At 53.2% G+C, this 24,028-nt stretch overlaps 6 protein-coding genes across 6 annotated transcripts; 3 read left to right on the top strand and 3 right to left on the bottom strand.

The window, feature by feature from the left end:
- Positions 1-1,265: 1,265 nt before the first annotated feature.
- Positions 1,266-1,469, bottom strand: SEPMUDRAFT_10125 (uncharacterized protein; the record flags this gene model as incomplete). The annotated part of the gene is made up of 1 exon (XM_016900504.1): positions 1,266-1,469. A coding segment is annotated over one exon (204 nt), but the record flags the coding sequence as incomplete, so codon positions are not given.
- A 4,035-nt stretch (positions 1,470-5,504) lies between these two features.
- SEPMUDRAFT_151125 (uncharacterized protein) lies at positions 5,505-7,253 on the bottom strand. Its single transcript, XM_016906614.1, has 2 exons — positions 6,019-7,253; positions 5,505-5,963 (listed from the first exon to the last, which is right to left on the bottom strand). Exons 1-2 carry the CDS (start codon positions 7,198-7,200, stop codon positions 5,796-5,798), a joined length of 1,350 nt encoding a protein of 449 aa, XP_016758189.1. The 5' UTR covers positions 7,201-7,253; the 3' UTR covers positions 5,505-5,795.
- Positions 7,254-8,326: 1,073 nt separating this feature from the next.
- Positions 8,327-10,835, top strand: SEPMUDRAFT_151123 (uncharacterized protein). Its single transcript, XM_016906613.1, has 4 exons — positions 8,327-8,494; positions 8,551-8,766; positions 8,824-8,927; positions 9,301-10,835. The coding sequence occupies exons 1-4, from the start codon at positions 8,438-8,440 to the stop codon at positions 10,577-10,579; spliced, it is 1,656 nt and encodes a 551-aa protein (XP_016758188.1). The 5' UTR covers positions 8,327-8,437; the 3' UTR covers positions 10,580-10,835.
- Positions 10,836-11,605: 770 nt separating this feature from the next.
- SEPMUDRAFT_151122 (uncharacterized protein) lies at positions 11,606-15,006 on the bottom strand. Its single transcript, XM_016906612.1, has one exon. The coding sequence runs from the start codon at positions 14,691-14,693 to the stop codon at positions 12,054-12,056; it is 2,640 nt and encodes an 879-aa protein (XP_016758187.1). The 5' UTR covers positions 14,694-15,006; the 3' UTR covers positions 11,606-12,053.
- Positions 15,007-15,980: 974 nt separating this feature from the next.
- Positions 15,981-20,219, top strand: SEPMUDRAFT_71128 (uncharacterized protein). The gene is made up of 2 exons (XM_016909930.1): positions 15,981-18,169; positions 18,222-20,219. Exons 1-2 carry the CDS (start codon positions 16,217-16,219, stop codon positions 20,106-20,108), a joined length of 3,840 nt encoding a protein of 1,279 aa, XP_016758186.1. The 5' UTR covers positions 15,981-16,216; the 3' UTR covers positions 20,109-20,219.
- An 832-nt stretch (positions 20,220-21,051) lies between these two features.
- Positions 21,052-23,897, top strand: SEPMUDRAFT_151121 (amino acid permease). The gene is made up of 3 exons (XM_016906611.1): positions 21,052-21,932; positions 22,029-23,257; positions 23,329-23,897. The coding sequence occupies exons 1-3, from the start codon at positions 21,418-21,420 to the stop codon at positions 23,427-23,429; spliced, it is 1,845 nt and encodes a 614-aa protein (XP_016758185.1). The 5' UTR covers positions 21,052-21,417; the 3' UTR covers positions 23,430-23,897.
- The last annotated feature ends 131 nt before the right edge of the window (positions 23,898-24,028 follow it).

Raw genomic sequence — 24,028 nt, 5'->3', positions numbered from 1 at the left:
AGAAAGAGAGAGAGAGGGATGAATACACTTCGGTAACATTCTGGCTGGCTGGCTGGCAAGAGACGAATGTGCTTTGAAAATGTTGCTTCAGATGACTACTACTACCACCACCACCACCACTACCACTACCATTCCCCTTTCCAGAGTCCGCGACTTTTTACTCTGCGTGAGCAGCATCTTGATCTTCAGCATATAAGTCCTTTCTCGCCTCCTCGTCCGTACCTACTAGGTAAGAATCACCATCAACAACAGCAAACGCAATACATCAAAAACGCAAACGCTGCAAATGGGTATTTTCAAACACGAAGAAGCAAAAAATGAAACAATGCAATGGCTCTTTTTGGTTTCCAAATCTTCCCTTCCCTCTTCTTCTTCTTCCTCTTCTTCTTCCTCCTCTTCCTCTTCTTCTTTCAACTCCCCGTTCCCATGCCGACCGGCGACACCCATGCCAACGATGCAATCCCCACGAGACTCTCCAATCCAAAGCCAAAGCATCGCATGATCCCGCAAAGCAGGATCGCGAAAGGAAAAAAGAAAAAAAAAAGGGTGAGATCATAAAGCACCCCTTCCACACTCGTCATGAAGCGTGCACCTGCGCTCAGTGCTCAGCGCTCACTACCTTCTGCCCTCCCGTCATGCCGTTTCGCGTAAACCCATCAAAAATGTCCCAAACCATAATTATGTGTGAGATAGTTGTCCTTTCCAAATAGAGATCCAGATCGCTCAAGCGCAGCATCCATCAAGTACTCCAAAAACGTGCAGGCAAGGCCCCGACACACATCCACACCCACACCCACACGAGACCATCACCTCTTCTTGGGCCGTGTCGCATTAATGTTACCTCCAGCAAACCATGCAGCCAAGGGCGAAATCTCTTTGCCTCGCACGCTCTTGCCCCGGGCTTTGGCCTTTTCCTTGGTCGGTTTGTCCACGACTGCAGTGATGCCAGGCGGCATCATCCCCGCAAAAGGATCTCCAAATCCGCCACCGGAACCCGCGGGCGGTGGCGGTGGCATCATCACTCCTGGAGGCGGAGGTGGGGGCATCATGAGCATGGTTTCTGGACTGCCCGGCTTCTTGCCGCCCTTTTTCCCATCTTTCGCTTTCTTCGCCTTCTTCACCGGCTCCGGTGGCATGTGAAAGTTGTCAAACGCTCCTCCCATGCTCAGTCCGGCAAAGGGATCGTTCAGGGTCACGATCGGGTCCTCCTTGGGCGGCTTCTTCTCTTCTTCCATGGGCCAGAGGTGCATGGTCACTTCCCAGTCCGGCTGAATCATCGAATCCCAAATCTGCGGCAAGATAATCTCCCCGTCGGGTCCCGTGAGATCGTAGTGGCCTTGGTGTACGTGATCGCCGATCAGGTCGACATGCAAGAACGCCTGCTTGATCAGTGTCTCCATCCCCTTCCACGTCTTGCAGATGGCCCACGGGAAGCTGAATTTGCGCCCCACAGCGTCCTTGAATCGAATCGGCGCTTTCTGCGAGTCGGGTGTCGGCTTGGCCTTCTCTATGGCTTCTTCAAGCGCCGCTTTGGCCTTCTCTGTCTCTTCAGCTTTTTTCTGTGCTTCCGACAGCTTCTTCTCCGCTTCCTCCGCCGCTTTCTTCGCAGCCTCTTCCGCCTTCTTCTCAGCGGCCTCCTTGGCCTTCTTGCTCGCATCAGCAATTTCCTCCTTGCGCTTCTTTTCTTCCTCAGCCTTGGCGATTTCGGCAGCCTTCGCCGCCGCTTCCGCTTCGCGCTCAGCAATCCAAGCTTTTTCTCGTGCTGCCCGCTCTTCCTCGTGCTTCTTGATCAAGTCTTTGAGCATTGCAATTTCATCACTCTTGGCACTCTTGTCCTGCGTGTCCTTCTTCTCCTTCTCAGTCAACATCTCTTTCAGAATCTCAAGGTCCTTATTCTTCTCGGGCTCCTTGGGCGGCGGCGGCGGTGAGGCGGCTGGTTTCGGCGCCGGAGTCGGAGGTTGAGGAGGGTAAGCATGCATAGGTGGATACATGGGGTAGCCCGGCATGCCATATGGGATGCCAAACGGCGCAGGAAAGCCCGGTGGTTGGTAAGGCATGATTGCTTGCTCGGGAGGCCCGTATGGCGAAGGACCCGGGAAGCTCGGAGGTCGGGGACGGCGACCGTGCAGATCCATCTCAGACGGGTGTCGTTGCGGGCCTGGGGGTGGTCCCATATGTGCGATAGGTGGCTCAGGTGCGCCAGCGAAATAGCTCGAGCCCTCGCTGGTCATTGGCGAGAACGGATTAGGCGGTGCTGTATGTTGCGAAAACGGATTTGGCTGTCCTGGGTAGCCGAAGGCGTCGTGACGAGTCGCTACGAGTGCCTGACGTGGGTCATGATACGGGTCGGAGTAGCCTGCTGACGGGCCCGACGCCATTGTGGGTGGATAACCACCATGGCCTCCAGCGGGCACATGTCTGTATGTAGGATACTGTGCGCGCGGCATGCCATGGTGGCCATACGGTGGGTAATCGTCAGCCACGGTTCCTGTGCTGGACGAGCCGTCAGAGTGCACGCGTTGCGACGAACTGCGTTCGTGTCGACGTTCGTGGCGACTTTCGTGCCTCAAGTGATTGCGAGAAGATTGTCGTCGCGGCGGACTTCTCTCCTCCCGCTCTCGGTCCCTGTGTACTCTGCGAGAGGAGTGCCGTCGGGCAGGCGGTGGTCGGGGGGCCTCCACTGTAGGCCGTCGTGTCAGTGGTCCGCGAGAGCGCGATGCCGAGTCGGACGGATCAATGTCGTCCTCGCCCAGATCGCTCCAGCTGTCTTCGCTGGATGGGCTCAGGCTTCCACCGCTCGAGATGGGCGAGCGTACCGATATGCTGCCTCCAGATGAAGTGGTGCCACCTGGAAAAACGTGTATTACTCGATCGGCTCCCGTCCGTACGGAGAATGATGCCGTACTTTGTCTGCGAGGGCGTGCAATAATGTCAGCTGAGGAGTCCTTTGCGACACTTGTACGCTGAGAGGAGGCTCTAGTAGCGCCTTTCTGCTTGACGCCGCCGGCCATTGGGAACAGCTGCGGGAGAGGCGCAAACAAATCTTGTGACGACAATATATCAGTAGGAGAGAGAGCACACTCACGCCCGCGACATCGATCAGAGCACTGTATAGCCAAGCTCAATCCTGGCCTTGTTGCTGTCAGCGACAAGGTCAGGGTCTCGGCGTTTCAATCACTTGTTGTCTGCTGTAGCTTTCGCAGGTATTCAGGGTGAGGGGCGTTCCCGCGTGTGTATTACCAGAAACAGTGCTACCGCGGCGCGTAGCTCTGGGTTGCCTTAGCACGTACCAGATTCACGCAGCTCAAGCCTTGCGCTGATCCGGCAAGTGTGATAGAATTCCCCGGTGCGGAAAGGTCGTCGAGTGAGTCGCTTGGGCTGTGGTCCTGTGGATGTCGGTAGATTGCGTCCGGCGATGGGTGGTGGTGGGTGGTGAAGTGGGCGAGCGGACGAGTGCGGGGATATGAACAGAACCCTCAATTGCTGTAATTACGAGGCGCTATCACTCCAGGATCTTCCCGGACGCGAATCTCTTCTCGCAAGCTGAGAGGTCAATTGCCGCCGCAAGGCCCGTAAACGCCGTAGACGGCTGGTTAGTGACGAAACGTCTGGCGCAGCGGTGATGAAACGTGCTCCCAGAATGCGACGTCCCGTAACAAGAGGTCAGCAACCAGCGACAGGTCTCAGCAATGCTTGCCCACGTTAGTGATAGGAGGTAATGTCGGGGAGTAGCAAAGTGCTGCGTCTGTTGCCCCTCCAGCAGTCCAAGACTCCAAGTGATTGATGCAAGCCAGCGGGAGTGCAATCGTTTCGGGATAGGGCGTTGAGAAGATGGCCAATGAGTAGCAGAGCGGAAGGGGTGTGTGTGTCCAATGTCCAACAGCGACCAGGATGTGCGCGACAGTACAATGGTTGATGTATATCGATAGAATAGGAACCGGCGTTTGTGGTATGCTTGGCTCTGCCAGCATCAGTTAGAACAAGTCCCTCTCAAGAAATCGGCGAGAGCGAGGTGGAGTGAAATTCGAAGTGCAGTGGAAGTGCAGATGACTGGGATGATAAAGCGAGACGGGCAAAACCGCTGCGAGCAGGCTGTAGTTGCAGTAGCTCGTAGGTACGAAGCCTGCAGCCCAGCGCGATCGCATATGAAGAAAAAGGTGACTTACCCAATTGAGTCTCTCGTACGCTATCTGACCGCCGAAGGCTGCTGGGGTGTGTAGGGTGCGTTGAGAAAAACAGCCGTGGTAGGTATCTCAGTATCTGGGATGGATAGACAAAAGTCGATCGGCCGGCCCTAGGGACGTTGCCCAGGAAACTGCAACCGCTCTCAACCTTCTTCACAACCAAAAGACTGAACCGGACTTTCGAAACGAATCAGTGGCAATCTCGTGCGAGACTACCACCAGCAGCAACAGCAGCAGCAGGCAATGCGAGACAATCTACGAACTCGTTCACAGGCGGTCGTCCGGCAGACTGTGCGATATCTGCTGTGCTAATAGTGGTGCAGTAGTTGGCGTCGTAGTCTCCGAAGTTCAGTATGCCGACGTCCGTATGAGCCTGGAAACATGGATGAGCTCTGTCGTGTGTGTGGGTGTGTGTGTGTGTGTGTGTGTGTGTGTGTGTGTGTGTGTGTGTGTGTGTGGGAGAGGGAGTGAGAGAAATTCGACTGATGCAACCAGTATCACAGCGCTCTGTAGTGGTGGAGGGAGGTTCCTGGTACCGACAGTGTCGCAAGCAAACCAAGCAAAAGAGAAAAGAATGAAGGGATGGTATGACTCCTGCGATGACGGACGTTGTGTTACCCTGCGTAGCAAAGCAACAGCCCGATAACCAGGCAAAATCTGATGTTGCACCAGTTCTAGACCAGTACATTGGGTACATGTACATGTAATAGGCGTAGGTAGTCACGAACCGCCCTGCCGCACGTGCTATAAAAGGCTCAGCCAACGTCGTCGAATACACGTCTTTGGGCGTCGATATAACGAGGGACCGAGCCTCTCGCCCCGCCTCGGTCTGTAAGAGGAACCCCCATCCCTCCACTGGGGCGACTTGGGCGCTGCACATCACTTCAATTGCTCGCCGAGACATTACAGTGCTCGAAAATAGCTGCCAAGCTCTGTTCCAGCCTCACGCTGCACTGGGGCGACAAATGTGCTTCCGGCGAATGAAGCACCAGTGGCTATACTATGCCGGCTTGTTCGGGCAGCAAATCCGTGCAAGCTACCTTACGTATGGGCGCCCAACGCTAGCCTTGCAGCAAGCTATCCATGAATTTGCTATTGGATGCTGGAGGCAAGGTGTGAACGAACAAATGCAGCCGCGCGGCGGAGTCGTCGATGTTGACGACTGCACACGCCCATGTTTGTTGCGCGAGGGAAACACACTCGGCTTGGGCTGCAAACATGGAAGGCGTTCATCCGCGTGGATATTCCTCGGCATTATCTAGGTCAAGAAGAGGCAGCAAAATGTCTGACGGTGCATTGCAAATGTCCTGTGGACCTGTGGTCACATCAAAAAATGATTATGGTATCCTAGCAGCGGGGTATCAATAATATAAAGTAAGGTATGCGGTGTGGCACGCACATATAGCGCAAGGATGAGCGCGCACAATGCAGGCACTTTGCCACCTCGTCCAACGCATCTTATGCGTGAGCAAGGCCACAGGTCGTGTCATTCGTTGCTGTATCCCACGTAGAAGGTCGGTGCTGGCATAGTCCAAACCATCGGATTCGTGGCAGCCAGGTCATCGCGTGGTCATCTGTCGAGTCGGGAATCGGCAGAGTCGTGTTAGAATGTCAGTCACCGAGAATGAGATCGACATTGTCCATGTCTATAATCTCGGTGTCGCCCACTTCACCTGCCGGGTCAAGGCGTTCTCCATCAAATGTCAGGTACGCAGGCTGATCGATCGCTATATTCATGCGCTTCTTCGCATAATTGACGATCTTGGAGATCTTCGTTGTCTATGTGGTAATGTTAGCTTGGATCACTCGAGGAACTTCTTCGACTTTCGCTTACCGAGAAGACCTTTACAGGCACCGCATCTGCATCCTTCGCCTTGACTATGATCTTGACCTCCTTCCTCGCCGTGTCCTCTTCCTCATCAGCCGTAGCCTGCTCATCTGGCTCATACACCGCACTATCGAGCTTGGCCTGCCTCACTTGCTCTGCCTTTTCTTGGTCCAATAACTCCTGCGTAGTTGCAATCACATGTACCTGAGCAGCTCCATCTTCATCTCTCTCGTCAGCTCGCACTATATTGCCAGCGACGTCGACTTCCAGGCCAAGCCGTTGGCAAGTTGTAACATCGTACATTCGCCTGCCACACCATGTGAAGAAAACTTTGTCACTGAACTCGTCCGTGAAGCCACTCTTCTTACACCATGCTCGCCGGGGCTCGCCTAAATCTTGTGTCAACTTCCTTCTGACCAAGAGCGGCTTTGTGTTCGGGATCTCCGACGTGATGAAGAGTGATATCACGGGGTCTGGCGGAGGTGTTGTAGGCAATCCTGGGTTTGCATCGGAGCCTGCTGCGCTGGGTAACAACGCCTTCTGCGCTTCTTCCAGCTGCTTTCTACGTTGATGTTTCTCCCTCGCAATTCTCTGCAATGCCGCAATCTCCTCATCCGAATCTTCATCCTCTTCCGGCTCCGCAGGCTGTTCCATGGCGACCTTTGCTATCTCCGCCTTACTTGCCGTGTCCAACCCGCCACCAGTCTTCGATATGTTGCTCAGATTGCTCCTCGCTCTTTCATGGCCTAAGGCATCTCTCGTGTGTCGTGTTCTGGGTGATCGTCGAGTAGGCAGGATTTCCGCAACATCATATCGTATTTGCTCATCCTCATCGTCGCTGTCAATATTGATGGGCCGGACTCCTACTGATTTCAGCAGCTTGACGCTTTCTTCTGAAGTGATCCGCCTCTTCTTGACTGGTTCGGCGCTCGAGTCTGCGCCAGGGCTCTCACGCTTGATAGCAGCCTTGGATTCCTTCTTCGCCAGTTTCTCTTTGCGATTCTGCTCACGCTCCTGTTCTTTCTGTTTAGATCGCTCTTTCCTGCGCATTTCCTGCTCCAGCCTATCTCGCTGTATTGCCATGAAGTTTTTACTGTGACTGAACAGGTCCCGTTCCGTCTGCTCCTCCTCGTCGTCGTCATTCTTGGACTGCGATTTCGCCCATGTTGGCGCCTTGAAGAATGACATTTCAGCTGCACTGTTATGCCGATGGCGCCGGAACAGTGTCGAAGGTGCCGAGTCGTGATGTGAGGTTGTGGTTTTCGAGAAGATGGATCTGAGGATGCAATAATTGAGAGTGGAGACAATACACGCGCCGCCTACGTGAAAGTTTAATTGAATTACGTGCTGCGGCGCGAAATCATGTGCCGCGACCAATACCTTAGTGACATAGTCCATAGGCGTATGCAAGACTTAACTACTCGTGTTGTGAATGCGTGCGCGTACAATGGTTGCTTATAGCCTTATACACAACCTCGCCCTGGTACTAAATTGATACCTCAACCTTTGAATGCTCGCACGTGTGCCTGCCTCTCGTTTTGCTCTTCTAGACCAATTGTGACGAGTTTTGCGTGATACCTCTCCGAGCGGATTGGACTAGCAGTTGCGATTGTGCAGATGCCAGCTCGAGTACAAAGGTGCCTATACCTTAAGTGCAAGAGGAAGTACCTCAGGTACTCAAGGTCAATATAGTAGCAGCCTTGAAATCAGGTACACAAGCACGCATATCTAGGTACATAAGGTACTCTCTCTTCACGGCACTTGCACTGCCCTGTACAGTTTCTATCCGCCCTCGGGTAGATACCTGTATGACTTCCATACAGAGCACGAACTAGCCTCATCATCAGACATCAGTAGTGCGGCAGACTACTAGGTACCTAGAATGTAGCTGAACGGGCCATTGCCTCTATGGCAAGAGGACAATCCAACCAAAAGTATTGCCGCTATAATCGCAGAGTAACGTGCTGGACCAAGGACTGGCGAGGACACCACGCAATCATATTCATGGCGCGTAAGTATCGCTTCATAAGGAGATATTAGCATGGCTTGGCACTCTTCTGCATAGATTGAGGTGCGTCAATTGAGAGAAGTAGGCCGGTCGAAGTGAGATTGTATGAAGGTGAGGCATAAGAGCCGGGAGAAGCCTTGTAAGTTGCGAATGTTGCTTGAAAGTTGGAAGCAGCATAGGTCAGGTAAGTGAGGCTGTCGGCATCGGGAATGCCAAGCCGCTTAGAATTGACGGAGCAAGCGTCCGGGCCCGGGGATACTCTTCAGTACCTCGAGCACGCTGACTCTCTCACCTGCACCTTCATCTGCCGAGACTTGCTTGCACTCTCCCTCGTCACACCACTTCGGGCCTCTTCGATGAAACTGGCAGCACCGCCGCCATAGTACTGTACGGGCCTCGACGTCGTCCACGAGCACGATGGCAGACTTCAGCTATGCCAACGATTTGGAGCTCCAAAGGCTGAACGATCAAGTGGTATGCGCGCCATAGACAGATATGGAGGACATCTACTCAAGCTGACTGATCATCAGCTGGCGGAACCGCAAGAATTTGAGAACTGGGAGAAGCTGGTGCGCGCCGCAGAAGCGCAAGAAGGAGGCCTCAACCGCAACTCCAGCCCCCAAGCCATTGCAGCTACCCGAGACACATACGACCGCTTCCTCGCACGCTTCCCGCTGTTTTTCGGCTACTGGAAGAAGTATGCCGACCTCGAGTTCGCTATCGCAGGTACCGAGTCGGCGGAAATGGTGGGTTGAAGAGACTGTTGACATGGGCAGATGTGGGCAAGTGCTGACCGGCTACAGGTCTACGAGCGCGGTGTCGCAAGCGTGGGGCTTTCGGTCGACTTATGGGCAAACTACTGCGCCTTCAAGGTGGAGACCAGCCACGATGCAGATGTCATCAGAGAGTAAGTCGGAGGGCACCCCTTCCCTTCTATGCCCATAACTCCACAGCGCCGTATCTTGCGAAACCAGCTTGGCCTTGGGGTAGTACCTCGTGCACCTATGCACATCAAGTGGTGAGATCTCCAACCCACGGGCTGGTTGCTTCACGAGTCTCACATCTACTCATGCAGACCCGCACATCACTACTATTGCGTTCGCCTCGTTGCGAGTCTTTCTGCACTAGGAGCTTGACCGCGTTGACTCGATGAAATTTTGGTCTTGCTTTCACTATGGAGTCTTAGCTCTATCATCAAGATGTTCGCCACCCACCCCTTCCTGTTTGATCCCTCGCTAGACCCGAATCCACTCGGTCAGATGCTAACCTAGTCATCGCAGGCTTTACGAGCGCGCGGCAGACAGTGTTGGACTCGACTTTCTGGCGCATCCTTTCTGGGACAAGTATTTGGAATTCGAGGAGCGCATCGACTCGCCTGACCGCATCTTTGCCATCTTAGCCCGTGTTATCCACATTCCCCTGCACCAATATGCTCGTTATTTCGAGAGATTCCGCGGTATGGCTGCGCAACGTCCTGTTGCGCAAGTTGTGCCGGAAGATGTTCTGGCAGGCTTTCAGCAGGAGCTGGGAGGCGATGAAAAGCAGACTGCGCCGGCGGAGGTTGAGCGCGAGCTTCGTGCTCGTGTCGACGCGTATCTCCTATCGCTGTTCAACTCCACCCAGGCGGAGACCTCGCAGCGCTGGACATACGAACAAGAGATCAAGCGCCCATACTACCATGTGACCGAGCTTGACGATGACCAGCTCGACAACTGGAGACGGTATCTTGATTTCGAGGAAGGCAAGGGTGACTATGCACGCACCAAATTCCTCTACGAACGATGCCTGGTAACCTGCGCCAATTACGAAGAATTCTGGTTCCGGTATATCAGATGGACTTTGGCTCAAATGTCCATTGCCAAAGAGGTGCGCAACGAAGAGGTACGCATCATTTACAGTCGAGCTAGCTGTATCTTTGTTTCGATTGCTCAGCCAAGCATACGACTCAATTATGCCCGCTTTGAGGAGTCGATTGGTCGGGCAGACACCGCGATTGCCATTCACGAGGCAATCTTGGCCACCGCGCCTGGTGATCTCGAGACCATTCTGTCCCTCGTGAACACTCATAGGCGACAATATGGGGTCGATGCAGCCATCAAAGTCCTGAAAACTCAACTCAACACCGGCGAGAACGGCAGATCTGATCGTGGCGCGCTTGTGGCAGAGCTTGCCCGACTTCACTGGAAAGTCAAGGGCGATGCCGACGAGGCTCGTCAGACGTTTCAGAAACAGCAAGAACATTGTGATAATTCGCCGGAGTTCTGGATTGCGTACTTTGACTTTGAACTCAATCAGCCAACCTCACTCAAAGAAGAAGCTTCACGGCACCAGCACATCAAGGCCCTGTTTGATCACATTCGAAGCACGTCGAAGCTCATCAAGAACCACACAGACACTTTCTTCGAGCTGTCACGGCGATATCTCGACCACCTTCTGGACCGTGGAGACAAGGACGCTATGCAGGAATACGTTCGACTTGACCGAGAGTTGAATGGGCCATCGAGTGTCCGCATCTTGAGAATTGACGTTCCGAAGGTCCCCATTGCAAATGGTTCCTAAGGTGCAACCTCGCTTGGTTGGCAGTTGCCTGTTGTGCCATCACAGCAACAGTGGCTGCAGCAGCTTTGGTTCACATGCGAGCACTGGCCTGTCGGTCGGGCTCACGCGCCGACTGTAGGTGTATGAGGCGTAGATGTAGCATACAGCAAAGGCACAAAAGGAATCATCGAGAGTGTAAGATTCCCTGTCGCTCAAGCATTACGCTGATACTAGTACTTTAGCTAGCTTTTGTAAAGCAAGTTGCAGTGTATCGAATGACGCCTGATTTGATTTGCTTTGCTTTGCTATATTGTCATTCCGACTTTCCTGTCCCATTTAAGAGGACATGAGATTATACATCTCAGGTAGTGAACGCTGAACGCTACCCCCTGTCTCTGTCTTGAAACCACATGTTACTGACGTTGACGGCATACATACGTACATACATAAGGTACGTGGGAAAGCAGAAAAGAGCCTAGATCCGGCCGACCGACCGGTGGAAGCAGGTTCGGGAATTAAAAACATATAGCTAGTAGCAGCCAAAAAAGCAATCATCATTCAGACGGGATTCAAGCAGAGAGACAGAGAGACCGATAGACAGACCGATAGACATAGAGACAGACAAAAAGTCTCATCAATAATCACTCAAAAGAGTTTTTTTTTTTGAGAATTTTGAATGGATCATGGAGCGATGGCGAGATTCATATTTCGTAACGACTTTGTAAACCTAAGGTACCTAACCTACCTAGGTACCTAACCTAGGTATTTCATGACTTTCCATCCTCATTCCCATCCCCATCCATCATCATCATCATAAGCTCAGGTCGTAACCAATCAACTATCCAACCAACCAACCAACCAACCAACCATTATCATCATCATCATAATTAAATCATTATGAAACCAACTCGCTGGTCTTCCAGGTGTGTCCCCAATCAACATCACACCATATTCGTACATTCATCAACTCTGTTCCAGGACCACTGGAGGCAACCGAGAGGCGGTTTTCAGAAGATCCCCAAAAAGAAAAAAGATATAAAAAAAAAAGAAATTCAGAATCAAGTTCCAGCTTTCCAAGTTCATATATCGTCGTATTTCCTGGATATCCTGTGATTGACAGAATTTGTTTTTTTGGTCGGGCCACCCAAGAATACATGCATTGGAAGCGATGTACGGCCAGATGGAAGGCAGCCTGACTGGCTATCAGCATTGTTGCGACAAGTTCCTGCTGCCCTCAATTCGCAGCCGGTGACGCTGCGGGTGCACCGGTCAAGTGAAAATCAATCAGAATCCAAGCAAGCGTCTCGTGCAAAAATGCTTGCGATACGTGTCTTGAGTGAGACGACAAAGAGAAAGTCCGGCGAATAGCTGAACGGGCGCCAGCGACCGCTGGATTCTCCTATGAAGTAGACAGCCTATACCGAGGGACCTCGCGCTGCTTCTGGTCGTATCCAGTGCGAGCATGAAGCTAACTCTGCCGCTTTGCGAGAAGCTCTCAAGCGGACGGCAGGCTCAAGAACGGCAGCAGGAACCTCGCTGTCAATCTTGTCGTGTACAAGCACTGATTTTCCAACGAGAACCGCACATTTTCTCTTTCGCGCAGATGGTGCTCTCTCTGCTCCACGAGATTTCTCAAGTTGTGCAAAAAATCACTGGCAGCAGGTTCGCGGAACTCTGGCGTTCCATTGCCGAAGCTGCCTCGATCACCCCATGTCCTGTCGCGATACTTGCACTGAAACAAGCCGACGAGTAGTTTGAAGCGCTTGTCAATATTCTCGCACTGCTGATAAGCTTCATTGTAGGCAGATTGGAGCGTAGCCTCTTGTCGACAGATCTTTGCTTCAGCTTGGCACTGTATGGTGCGTTGCACTTCTTCCAGAACCATTGCAAAGCCGAGGGTCACGCAGAAAGTGTGCAGCCATGTTGTTTGCTTTTTGCCCCCCGTGTGGAGCGTGTGTTGCTGCCACTTCAACACTTTTTCGTAAATATTGTTGCGTACCACGTGGAAGAAGAACTTGAGTTGGCGATTTGCAAGGCGAGGCGAAGTGAACTTTTGCATAGCAGGTGGTTTAGGCGAATGACGGATATTGCCAATCACGGGGTGAAGCGTATCTTCCGTAATGCACAGCGTATGGCCCATGATGTAGGTAATAATAATCATCCGAAGCACATCTCCAAGCAGAGGTTTCAAGGTTTCGTCAGGGGTATTTATGTGAAGTGTGCACATCAAGTCGAGAACTTTGCACTGAAACATGCCATCGTCCACGAGGTTCTCTTCTGCGTAGGCACTCTCCCCTAGCTGTGCAAGCCATTGCGGATGCAGTAGGTCTTCCAGGTATGATTCGTAATTGCGGTCATCGACACTGTCAATCCGCATCAAGCCATATGGAGGGGAGTACTTCTCTCTGGTCAGCGATCGCCTCGACTGAGGGTCCTGAACCATCTGCAACTGGAAGAGGAACTCATTGTCCTTGGGCGTAAACTCGTACAGTCGCCAGCGGAGAGGTGGACCGTACCCGCTGGACAGATAGACATCGATGCAGTTATCCACATGCCAATGTGCGACTGCGCTGCTGACGAAGGACTCGATGCCTTGTTTCTGGTGTTCGATTAAGAGCGACTCTGGTAGAAACTCGGCCACGAAGTCAGGCAGCTTCGAGCGGTCGCAGTCAAAGTAGTATGTCTGCCCTTTGCTTGCACGCATGACACAACGGGAACAGCAGCCACCTTCCGGTGCGTCGCACGGGTCTCTTTGCATCACACAACGCCAGCAAGCACCAACCTTACGCATTGCATGAATGCGCTCTCGCGACGTTACTGGAAGATGCGAGTTCTTCTTGCGACCTCCTTTCGACACCTTGTCTGCTGGAGATACCCGTTGTGCATGTAGGTGAGTGCGCATCGGATCCGCCGCAGCAATCACGGGATATGAACCAGTGAAATCAAAACCATCGTAACGTTGAGGGCTGTCATCACCACTGTTGGTCGGTGCCGGGCGCACTTGCACACGCGCACGCGCATGGCCGTTCGCTCGGGAAGGTGCCGGCGCCCGTTGATTACATCCTGCTTGGGGAGCGGCATTGGCCGTATCGCGAAGCATGCCATTGTTATTCCTCACAAGAATTTGTGGAACCTGCGACGCCGAAGGACCCCTTTGCCGATGATGTTGTTTATTGATCGCACTGCCAGAATACGGTGGACTGCTACTCGGAAGCATGCTGTTGTTTGCATTCATCGCATATTGCGCTTGTCCCTGTTCAGCAGCGTATGTGGAGAGGTTGTTCGTGTATCGACTGGTTGTGGCTGCCAATGACTGACTCTGTGATGACGGCCGTTCTGCGGAAGTGTGCACACCCCCTCCCTGTTTTCGAAACGGCACGTTCGCATACGTCTGCTGGTGTTGTGGCGCTACACCAAAGGTCGAGTCAAAGTTGCTGTCGGTCATGTTGGGCAGAAGTGCAGAATCTTCGAAAAGCCCAAAGTCGCCAGAGCCCAGGAAGTTATTGTATGCGTTCGTGGTGAGTTCACCCATGCTTGCACCGAAGGGCGAAGCCAAAGATGCCCATTGCTGCGAAAACTCCATTGCTAGATTGTCGTGCGGTGATGGACCGGAGCCATCTCGTAAGTGGGAGGAGCTCTGTGCTGACGGCGGGAGCCTTGATGACGAGCGCGGTGCCTGATGCGTGCTCCCCATGTGCTCGTTGTATCTGCTTGGATCCTGCACATAGACATAGTCGGCTGCGATGGTCTGGTCGCTCTCTGGTGATCCGGCTATGACGTCGGAATCGTCGAAGTCCCCAATATACGGACTGAAGTTGGAGGGCGAAGAGGGAGTGAGGGCATGGCCGGAGGCGTCATCGGGCGAGAGCGAGTCGCTGCCTCCGGTGCCAGCGGACGGAGCGTGTTGCTGGCCAGGAGAAGTTGTCGGTGCGTTCTGGGCAGGGTTGTAGGGCACATCGTGAGAGTAGTACGCATCAGGTTGGAAGCCACCGAGCGGAATTCGGGTCATGATCAGAGGATATCCGAATTCGTCGACTGGGAGTGGAAACGAGGTGTCCTCCAGAGGTACGTTGGGCAGTCCAAAGTCATAGCCCAGTGGCAGGTATGGACCTGTGAAAGGCAGAGGGCCGGCCATTGCGCTGCTCCTGTGCGCGTGCCTCGCACTCAGCTGAGCCAGGCCGGTGTGTCAAGCGGGCCCAGTTGCGGTTCCTTCAGTCGACCCTTCCAAGTGAGTCCAAGTCCAAGTGAATCCAGCGCCAGCCTTGCCGTAGTCGCATTCGCATTCGCGCAGGCCCGCAGCGGTTGCTGGCAGCCTGAGGTTTGAGATAGGAATGGCTTGATGATCCTATCCTGGTGGGGCAGGGCGGCGCAGCACTGTGCACAGTGCACACCGGTGGACGGGAGGATTGCCGTGACGTCCAGCGTGCGCGTTTGAAGTAGAGTGGCAAAGATGAATCGTGCCTATAGGTAGGTATACCTGTAGTGCCGACGGCCCCTCGCGTGAGTTGCTTCCAAGTGGTCAGTAGCGTGCGGTATAGGGAGTGCGATGGAGTGTGCGATGGAGTATGTAGTAGGTAGTGAGGTGGGCGAGAATAGGAATGGACCCGGAACATGGAAGCATCCATAGCCTTAGCGCTGTTGCAGGCTAGGCAGTGAGTGACCCGACGGGGGACACGTGAAAGCGAGAAGCGCGCGCCTACTGTCGTACCCCTAAGTCCTAAGGGGGCCCCTAAGGTGCATACATGTACGCTGGAATGCCCTCCCGACCAATGCATCCCTTATCTGAGCCTTCTGAAGAGACTCGTCGCGTCCTTCTCCCCAGCACACGCAACATGTCTCTTTGGTTGTCGATGTCACGGGATGCATCTACTGCATCTACTGCATGTTCCCTTCTCGCCAAGACATACACCTTCTCAGCCCCTGGACCAGCTCACTCTTCTCGGAGAGGATGCATGAATGATGAATGTCATCTGCTGCCAAGTGAATTTAGGAGGTCAGGTACGACGGAAGTTGCTGCACAGCTAGGAGGTACATGTAAGGACAAGGACGATGGAGATGGAAGAATGAAGATGGTGTTGTGCGGAGCTGACTAAGGCACAGTGCTCTCGGGAGACACTCGGCATGACGCAGCTTTACCCCCCCCCCCCATTGGAATTGTACCAGCATCACCACGGCCAGTGCACTTCTCACTTGCGCGGTAGCAAACCTGAAGTTGGCAGTGGTCTCGTACAACATACACGTTATTCCATGTATTGACCTGCCTCTGCCTGGACACATGCTTGCTCCAGCTGTGGAACACGCAATGCCGTCCACCTTTGCGGTGACGTAAGTATTAGCACTCTGTTCCTCTAAGGTATTGCTACACCTTCCTCCATCTCTTTCACCTCTCGTGTGCACTACATACTACAGGTACAGTATCCCCCACCTGGGTTGCACATTGAGCTGTCTGCAGTGTCACAGTAGTGCCACTCTTCACATCATCACCACTACCAGCGGCAGCAGCAGCAGCAGCAAGCTATCCATATCGTGCGGTGGCTCAACTCTCACCGGCGATCGCGACAAACGAGGCAAGACGTGTATTCGGTCAGAGCCGAAATTGTGCACATACTGCCGCTCGGAGCGTGTCTTCTATACCGGTGAACACCCTCCCATGCCACTATGTCCGGTCAGGAGGACGCCGAGAGGTCGCGCAAGAATTTCCATGGTGCATATGGCCAGAACCGACCCATTCCAACCATCTCCAGGTACGAGAAAGAGAAGGAAGCACGTCAGGCTCAGGCCTTGCCCGATGAAAGTGACGAGGCCAGCGGGCCTGCCTTAGACGAGTCACGGACGGAACGCGCCAAGAATACATGGAGAGACTATTGGTCGCGCGACGACGGCGCGGAGCAGAAGGCGTCGCAGAATGACGATGGGAAGTCAGATGCTGGAAGAGACGGGGAGATTACGGACCAGCAGGACGACGAAAGCGAGGAAGATACAGAGGTGGCAGCAGACACGTCCGAGGTCTCTCCCGCGGATCCGAAGACGAGACGTAAGAATCTGAAAAAGGGTAGAGAGGACCCAGCAGAACGAAGGGTTACAGATCCTGTCACGCACTTGCCTGTACGTATTCACGACTTCACGAAGCAATCGCTCGAAGAAGTGGAGGAGAATCCCGCTCCATGGGGCTCAACGTCGAGAACGGCGACAGGCCTGAGCAATAAGAGGAAGGATGCTGGTCAGCTGGAACAAGAGACAAAAGACGCGCAAGATGGGTTGGACTCTATGAACGCACTGTTCCCACCTCCGAGCTTCGATAGCTTGCGGGATGAACTAATTGGCGTGAATAGGCTGGGGATCACTGTGGGCTTGCTAGGGGCTGCGGTCATCGTCTTGCTTGCAGTTGCTTTGGAGCACATCTTCACACCGGATAGACTGGCATACTGGACCAATGCCAACGTCGAAGCACGATGGTGGATCTTCAAATCAGGCACATGGCTGATATTGGGTACCTTTTCCGGTGCAGCAATTTGGGAGCTGATTGCATGTACGAGGATATGGGTGACGAATCGGATCGAGGACGTATGGCAGGAGCAAGTGTGGGAAGCAAATCTCGAAGCACGCGAGCGCGCAGCCAAGGCACACGACACAGAATCCGTGTCGTGGTTGAATTCGCTGTTTGCTGCTGTCTGGCCCCTGGTAAACCCGGACCTGTTCGTCAGCCTTGCGGATACGTTGGAAGATGTAATGCAAGCTTCGCTGCCTCGTGTTGTGCAGATGGTCAGTGTGGAGGATATTGGACAAGGCAGCGAGGCATTGCGGATTCTCGGTGTTCGATGGCTCCCTAGCGGAGCTGCAGCCAAATCTGTCGGCGAGGATGGCAAGCTTGGCAAAGAAGACCAGGAAACCCACAAGAACGACCGCACTGTGCCGGGCGAAGGCGAAGTAGACCAAGGGGCCGAGCATCACGACAATGATGACAAGGATGATGAGAGCGGTAGTGGCGATGGTACGGAGAGAGCTGCCGTCGCCGAGGGCATGGAGGCTGAAGAAGGCGACTTTATCAACCTCGAAGTCGCGTTCGCATATCGTGCTCGAGCGTCAAAGTCTTTCCATGATCGAACCAAAGATATCCATCTCTATTTGGCCTTCTACCTTCCAGGCGGCCTGAAGTTTCCAGTCTGGGTGGACATGAAAGGGCTCGTCGGCACTTGTCGTCTTCGGCTACAGCTCACACCAGATCCCCCATTCTTCAGTCTATGTACTCTCACTTTTCTGGGACAGCCAAAGGTCGATATTAGCTGCATTCCACTTGTGAAGCGCGGTTTGAATATCATGGACCTGCCACTGATATCTAACTTTGTGCAAAGTTCAGTTGACGCAGCCATGGCGGAATATGTCGCGCCCAAGTCGTTGACTCTCGACCTCAAGGATATGCTCGCGGGAGATGACTTCAAGAAGGACACGAACGCTCGTGGCATCATCGTTGTCGACATTATGCATGGGTACGACTTCAAGATGGGCGATGCCGCCGTCCCTCTGCTATCGAAGGGCGGCAGTGACCCCTACATTTCAGTTGCTTGGGCGAAGCTCGGCAAGCCTTTGTTTTCGACTAGAGTTTTGGTCAAGGTATGTGAAGCAAGACAGATGGAAGTCTACACAAGCTAATCAATCGTTGCAGGAAATGGATCCCTACTTTCATGAGCGGTGCTACCTCTTGGTCACACCCGCAGAGCTGAACGTGGACGAGCGCCTCCGCCTGCAACTTTGGGATTCCGATCGTTTCACGGCAGATGATGATCTTGGACGGATCGAAGTTGACCTCAAGCAACTGATGCGGAGCGATGACACCAATGGCAAAATGCACTATCGAAAGGATGGGTTCAAGGCGCTGAAACGTGGCGAAACTATGCCTGGCAAGCTTGAATGGCAGGTAGGTTACTTTTCGAAGACCCGATTGCAGGAGTGCCAATATAAAAAGCAAACCTTCGACGAAGATATTAGGTCGAAGGATGACCTGGATCGGAAAGTAGACGAGATCTGCCACAACAAGCTTCGTGAAGCCATGGTGAAGAAGGGTCGCCATGCCCGTAGTAGGCAGGAGCTGGAACAGCAAAAAGCGCAAGAGAAGAAAACGTTCGAAGACGCCATCATTATCTCAGCACCTCCACCAGATGATTATTGCAGTGGCATCTTCAGTCTGGTTGTACACCAGATCACCGGCCTGGAGCTCGAAGTTCAAAACAAGACTGTTGCGGATAAGCACGCGGCGCACGAGAATGAGGACGAAGAGAATTCGGGATTGCCCTCGGCCTATTGCTCCGTCATCATCAATCATCAAAAGATTTTCAAGACGAGGACTAAGCCGAAAAATGCCAAACCGTTTTACAACGCTGGCACGGAGAGGTTCATTGGTGACTGGCGACGTGCCGAAGTCTATGTTACCGTCCGCGATGCACGACCGGACGAAAATGATGCCCTCATTGGCATCGTCCATCTGCCGCTGGGTGAAATCTTTAAAACTCGCAGTCAGGTCAACGGCTTTTACCCTCTCACAGGTGGCGTTGGCTATGGTCGCGTCCGAATCTCGATGGTATGGCGTAGCGTACAGCTCCAAGCACGACCCGAACAGATGGGGTGGGATTACGGGACGATTGAGATTTCACCTTCCATCTCTACAGCCGATGTGCCTGGGGACCTGTCAGAGCTTAAAGTCAAGTGGCACTCCAACATCAGCAGCGGCAAGATGTATCCTCACAAGGAGGACTCCACTTGGCAGACTCGAAAAGGACGATCGCTCTTCCTCGCCGTCCACAGTCGGTATGCGACGTGCTTATCACTTCGTCTCAAGCGCAACGGGCGCCTGTTGGCCAAAGATAAGACGGCTGCGTTTGCTGTTCTCTGGCTTCGAGACATTCCCGATGACTGTGAGAAGGAGATTACGTTGCCGATATACACGGGTAATTACGAACGTGCCACATCTTGTGTTCTGGAGAAGCCCGGCGAGCAGATTGGGTCCATCACAGTCAAGATGACGTTCTGGTCTGGTTTGGGTGCGGGCCATCAACGCTGGGCGTCCAAGGACGCGGATGTGCGACAAGTGATGGAAGTGCTTGATACTGCGCGCGATAACTACGAAGCCAAGAGAAATGCAGAGGACCGGGGCATCGTGGTTGCAGGCGATGATGGCAGCAGCAGCAGTTCCTCATCCGACTCGGATTCCGACTCGGAGAGCTTCAGCGATGATGCCAGTCGCGATCCGAAGGCTGTGATGGATCCAACCACCACTCAGCACAGTAATGGGACTTCTACTACGACAACGACAACGAGTGATATGACTGATGGCGACACGAGGGAGGATGGGAGACAGCACATGAATCTGATTGACAAGGTGAAAGATTACAAGAATGAGGCCAAGGAAAAGCATCGGACGCATCGGGGCATCATGCAGTATAAACCGGCTCGGAATTTGCAGCATGTGAAGGAGAAACTGGACCGAGTGGAGTCGAAAGTGGAGGGTATGTTTAGTCGGCATACGCGAGAGCCTGGCATCGAGACGGAGGTGTAGTTGTAATTGTTGTACACCGATGATGGTTGAAGAGCCGGAGCTGTTTTCCGGGTAGAAGAGCATGTATTTGACGCAGAATGATGCCACTCGTTGGTTAAACAGGCACACAGGCACAAATATACACACTACATGTACTCTTGTACTCCCGACTCACTTCCCAGTTGCTGCGTTACGCAAGGACTCACCTTCTCTCTCTCTCCACCGCCACGCGAGAGGAGCAACAAAAAGCGCCCGTGCGAATGACCAAGTCAGTCTCTGGACTGCGAGGGAGAAGGAGAAGATTGTCGCATAGCAACCTTACCTATCTAGTGAAACCATCATGATGATTTCTTTCTTTTGGATAAAAGACTTCCTCCCGGTTGGTTGGTTGGTTGGTTTCCCATAGATACCTTTATCATGTTTTCTTGAGGAAAAGACAAGCAACAGTAAAGTCGGCGCCTCTCTCGGGATCTCCCCCTCTCCCCAGCCTCGTGCAGGGCTTCTGTTACACAGCAGTGAGACGTGCGTGTTTCCCATCTGGTTTCGTTACTTTCGTATCGGATGATGATTACCTAGGTACATGTATGATTGGAGAGTGAAGTGCAGTGAGTGAGTACCTAGTCGAAGCCGGGAGGACGCATATGATTTGTCGATTGGGAAATTTCCTTCATTTCCAGCTTGGATTCTTGGTGTCTTCTTCGTATTTTCGATACAGTGATAGACTGATAGTAAAAAGGAGGTAGTGTTGCTGGCCCCTGGGGTTGGTTGGTTGGTGTGATGAATATAGGCGGTATTCTTGTATAGCCGCCTGGAACCCTGAAAGTGCGGGACGGGACGGGGAGCGGGAGGCGCCAGTGAGTTAGGCCGATCCAATCGTGTATCAGTTGCACTACATGTCCGGTGGCACAGCGGCTGAGCAGCAGCAGCTTACTTTACTTTCCTTTCTTCCTTTCTTCCACGGCCAGTCCAATCATAAGAAGAAGACGGACGAAGAAGACGGACGAAGAAGAAGGAGAAGACGAAGAAGAAGGAGCATGCCTGCCAAGACTACAGTCAAAGGGTGACTGACGGAAGTTTCACGAAAGAACCGGAAGGACACTTTCTGTTCCCTGCCAGCACCACGTTGCACCGCCCTCTCTCTATCTCACTCTCTTTCCCTCTCTCTCTGCGCAAGTTTGCTTGGTATTGTCGTCCGTTTTGGGCACTTTTCTTTATCGCCGCTTTCTTTGTCGCCCACATTCCACGCGTCTCCCCACCGGTGGCCCGCCCGCCTCGCCCTGGCGACACACCGCGCCATACACTTCACTTCACTCACTCCTCGTCCGTCAATATGGAATACTCGGAAAAGGCCACAATGAAGATGGATTACTCCCCTCACGGCTCCGGTTTGGGCTCTCCAGACGACGTGGAACTGCCCGAGTACGGCGAACACGTGGCTCAGAAGCCGAAATGGACGACCCGAGTCGTCGACAGCTTCAAGCGCGACCCTAATGCCCATGCCACTCCCAAGGCCGTCGTCGGCGCCGATGGACGAGTCTTCGACGTCGACAGCGCGGCCCACGGTACCGCATCTTCGCCCCTGTCGCGAACGCTGAAAGGTCGTCACCTGCAAATGATTGCGATTGGAGGTTCCATTGGTACCGGGCTGTTCGTGGGATCGGGTTCTGCGCTCGCAACAGGAGGGCCGGCGTCTCTGATTATTGCTTTCGCCCTCATCGGTATCATGATGTACACCACCGTTCACGCCCTGGGAGAAATGGCCGTGCTCTTCCCCGTATCCGGATCCTTCTCTGCCTACTCGACACGCTTCATCGACCCCGCGTGGGGCTTTGCGATGGGTTGGAAGTGAGTTGGCGCGCCCTTTTTGCTTCTTCCAGTCGAAGATCGTGTGAGAGAGATGAAGGGGTAAAAGGGGGACAATCATGCTGACTGCGCGAATAGTTATGCCATGCAATGGCTCGTTGTCTTGCCTCTGGAAATCGTCGCTGCTACTATCACCATCGAGTACTGGAGCAATGGCAGCATCAACAACGACGCCTGGGTCGCCATCTTCCTGGTCCTGATCGTCACCATCAATCTGTTCGGAGTCAAGGGCTACGGTGAAGCCGAGTTCTTCTTCGCCATCATCAAGGTCATTGCCATTGTGGGCTACATCATCCTGGGCATCATCTTGAACTGCGGTGGTGGAGCGGGCGGCGCATCCGAAGACCTGCTCCAATACTCCGCATCCTACGCCCTGGTCAGCGAGAGATCATACATTGGTGGAAAGTTCTGGTACAACCCTGGTGCCTTCAATCACGGATTCAAAGGGCTGTGCTCTGTGTTCGTTACTGCAGCTTTTGCCTTCGCAGGTACTGAGCTGGTTGGACTGGCGGCAGCAGAGACAGAAAACCCGAGAAAATCGCTCCCTACGGCTGTTAAGCAGGTCTTCTGGAGAATTGCCCTTTTCTACATTGTTTCGCTCACGATTGTGGGCGTTTTGGTCCCGTATGATGACACGCGTCTGGTGAATGGAGGCTCCAGCTACGATGCGAAAGCCTCGCCCTTTGTCATTTCCATCGTCAACGCTGGCATCACGGGACTGCCATCCGTATTCAACGTGGTCATCATGATTGCGGTGCTTTCCGTGGGGAATTCCTCCATCTATGGCTCTTCTCGCACCCTCGCCGCCTTGGCCGATCAGAATCAGGCACCCAAGATCCTCGGCTATATCGATCGCAAAGGTCGACCGATTGCCGCGATTGGTGTGGCCAGTGTTCTGGGCCTGTTGGCCTTCTTCGCAGGCTCTTCCAAGCAGACCGAAGCCTTCAATTGGATGTTAGCGCTCTCCGGTCTCTCCTCCATCATCACCTGGGGCAGCATTTGTCTGGCCCACATCCGCTTCCGCGCGGGCTGGAAGAGACAGGGACACAGCCTTTCCGAACTCGCATTCCGCTCGCAGCCGGGCATCATTGGATCGTGGATCGGATTCCTCTTCAATTGCCTCGTGCTCGTGACGCAATTCTGGACGGGTGCTTGGCCCATTGGATACGCCAGCATGAGTGCGAGCGACCGCGTTCAACTCTTTTTCCTGGCCTATCTGGCTGCACCCATTGTCCTCATCACCTATGTCGGGTATAAAATCTGGAAGAAAACGCCCTTTATCCGTTCTCACAATATGGATCTGCATAGTAAGTTCACCCTACTCTTTCATCAAGTACAAATGATGGTGTCTATCACGCTAACCAACCTCTCACCATAGCTGGTATCCGTGACCTAAATATCGCCGAGCTCATTGAAGAAGAACGGCTCGAACGAGCGACATGGCCTACGTGGAAACGAATCTACAAGATCATCTGCTAACAGCAAGATCCGAATCTTGTTGTATCTTTCCAGTCTTGCATCCTTCCATTGAGCGTATCTGGCAGGCGAGGGATGAGTTTTACTTGCATTTGAACTTTTGTTGTGCATCGGGGCTGTATACGCCCCTTTGGGGAGGGAGGGGGTAAACGGGATGTGTAGGCGGTGATGTGATGTGATCTGATGTGATGTGATATGAATGACCCGATTCATTGGAATGGAATAGAATGGTAGGACATGTATATGGAAATATATGTCTTGCAATACGAGCTGAGAGTAGCATCATTCATCTATTCATCTCTTCGTCTCTTCATCTATTCAAAGAAGGGGAAAAGGGGGAAAAGGAGGAAAGGAGGAAAAGGGGGAAAGGAGGAAAAGGAGAAAGGAGGAAAAGGAGAAAGAGGAGGAGAAGGGCAGAGAGTAAAGGTGCATGTATGCATCAATATAGTAGTGATAATTAGATGATATGATACCCCCATCTTTTACGTTTGGCTTCTTTTCTCTCCTTTTTTTCGCTGTGCGTGTATAGCTACCTACGTACGAGTCAGACACACACACACACACACACACACAATCACACATGGAGAGAGGGGGCGGGGGGG

This window comes from Sphaerulina musiva (genome assembly GCF_000320565.1).
Source record: "Sphaerulina musiva SO2202 unplaced genomic scaffold SEPMUscaffold_9, whole genome shotgun sequence".
Lineage (NCBI taxonomy): Eukaryota > Fungi > Ascomycota > Dothideomycetes > Mycosphaerellales > Mycosphaerellaceae > Sphaerulina > Sphaerulina musiva.
Note: the sequence above shows the minus strand (reverse complement) of the source record. Positions and strands in the feature narration are given on the sequence as shown.

Bases quoted from the DNA above. Each gene is read 5' to 3' on its own strand.
- SEPMUDRAFT_151125 (XM_016906614.1), bottom strand. From the start codon at position 7,200: ATGTCATTCTTCAAGGCGCCAACATGGGCGAAATCGCAGTCCAAGAAT. The intron at 5,964-6,018 runs GTAAGCGAAAGT...ATTACCACATAG, and splicing joins TGCCTGTAAAGGTCTTCTCG to ACAACGAAGATCTCCAAGAT.
- SEPMUDRAFT_151123 (XM_016906613.1), top strand. From the start codon at position 8,438: ATGGCAGACTTCAGCTATGCCAACGATTTGGAGCTCCAAAGGCTGAAC. The intron at 8,495-8,550 runs GTATGCGCGCCA...ACTGATCATCAG, and splicing joins AAAGGCTGAACGATCAAGTG to CTGGCGGAACCGCAAGAATT. The intron at 8,767-8,823 runs GTGGGTTGAAGA...GACCGGCTACAG, and splicing joins GTACCGAGTCGGCGGAAATG to GTCTACGAGCGCGGTGTCGC.
- SEPMUDRAFT_151122 (XM_016906612.1), bottom strand. From the start codon at position 14,693: ATGGCCGGCCCTCTGCCTTTCACAGGTCCATACCTGCCACTGGGCTAT.
- SEPMUDRAFT_71128 (XM_016909930.1), top strand. From the start codon at position 16,217: ATGTCCGGTCAGGAGGACGCCGAGAGGTCGCGCAAGAATTTCCATGGT. The intron at 18,170-18,221 runs GTATGTGAAGCA...CAATCGTTGCAG, and splicing joins CGACTAGAGTTTTGGTCAAG to GAAATGGATCCCTACTTTCA.
- SEPMUDRAFT_151121 (XM_016906611.1), top strand. From the start codon at position 21,418: ATGGAATACTCGGAAAAGGCCACAATGAAGATGGATTACTCCCCTCAC. The intron at 21,933-22,028 runs GTGAGTTGGCGC...CTGCGCGAATAG, and splicing joins GGCTTTGCGATGGGTTGGAA to TTATGCCATGCAATGGCTCG. The intron at 23,258-23,328 runs GTAAGTTCACCC...CTCTCACCATAG, and splicing joins TCACAATATGGATCTGCATA to CTGGTATCCGTGACCTAAAT.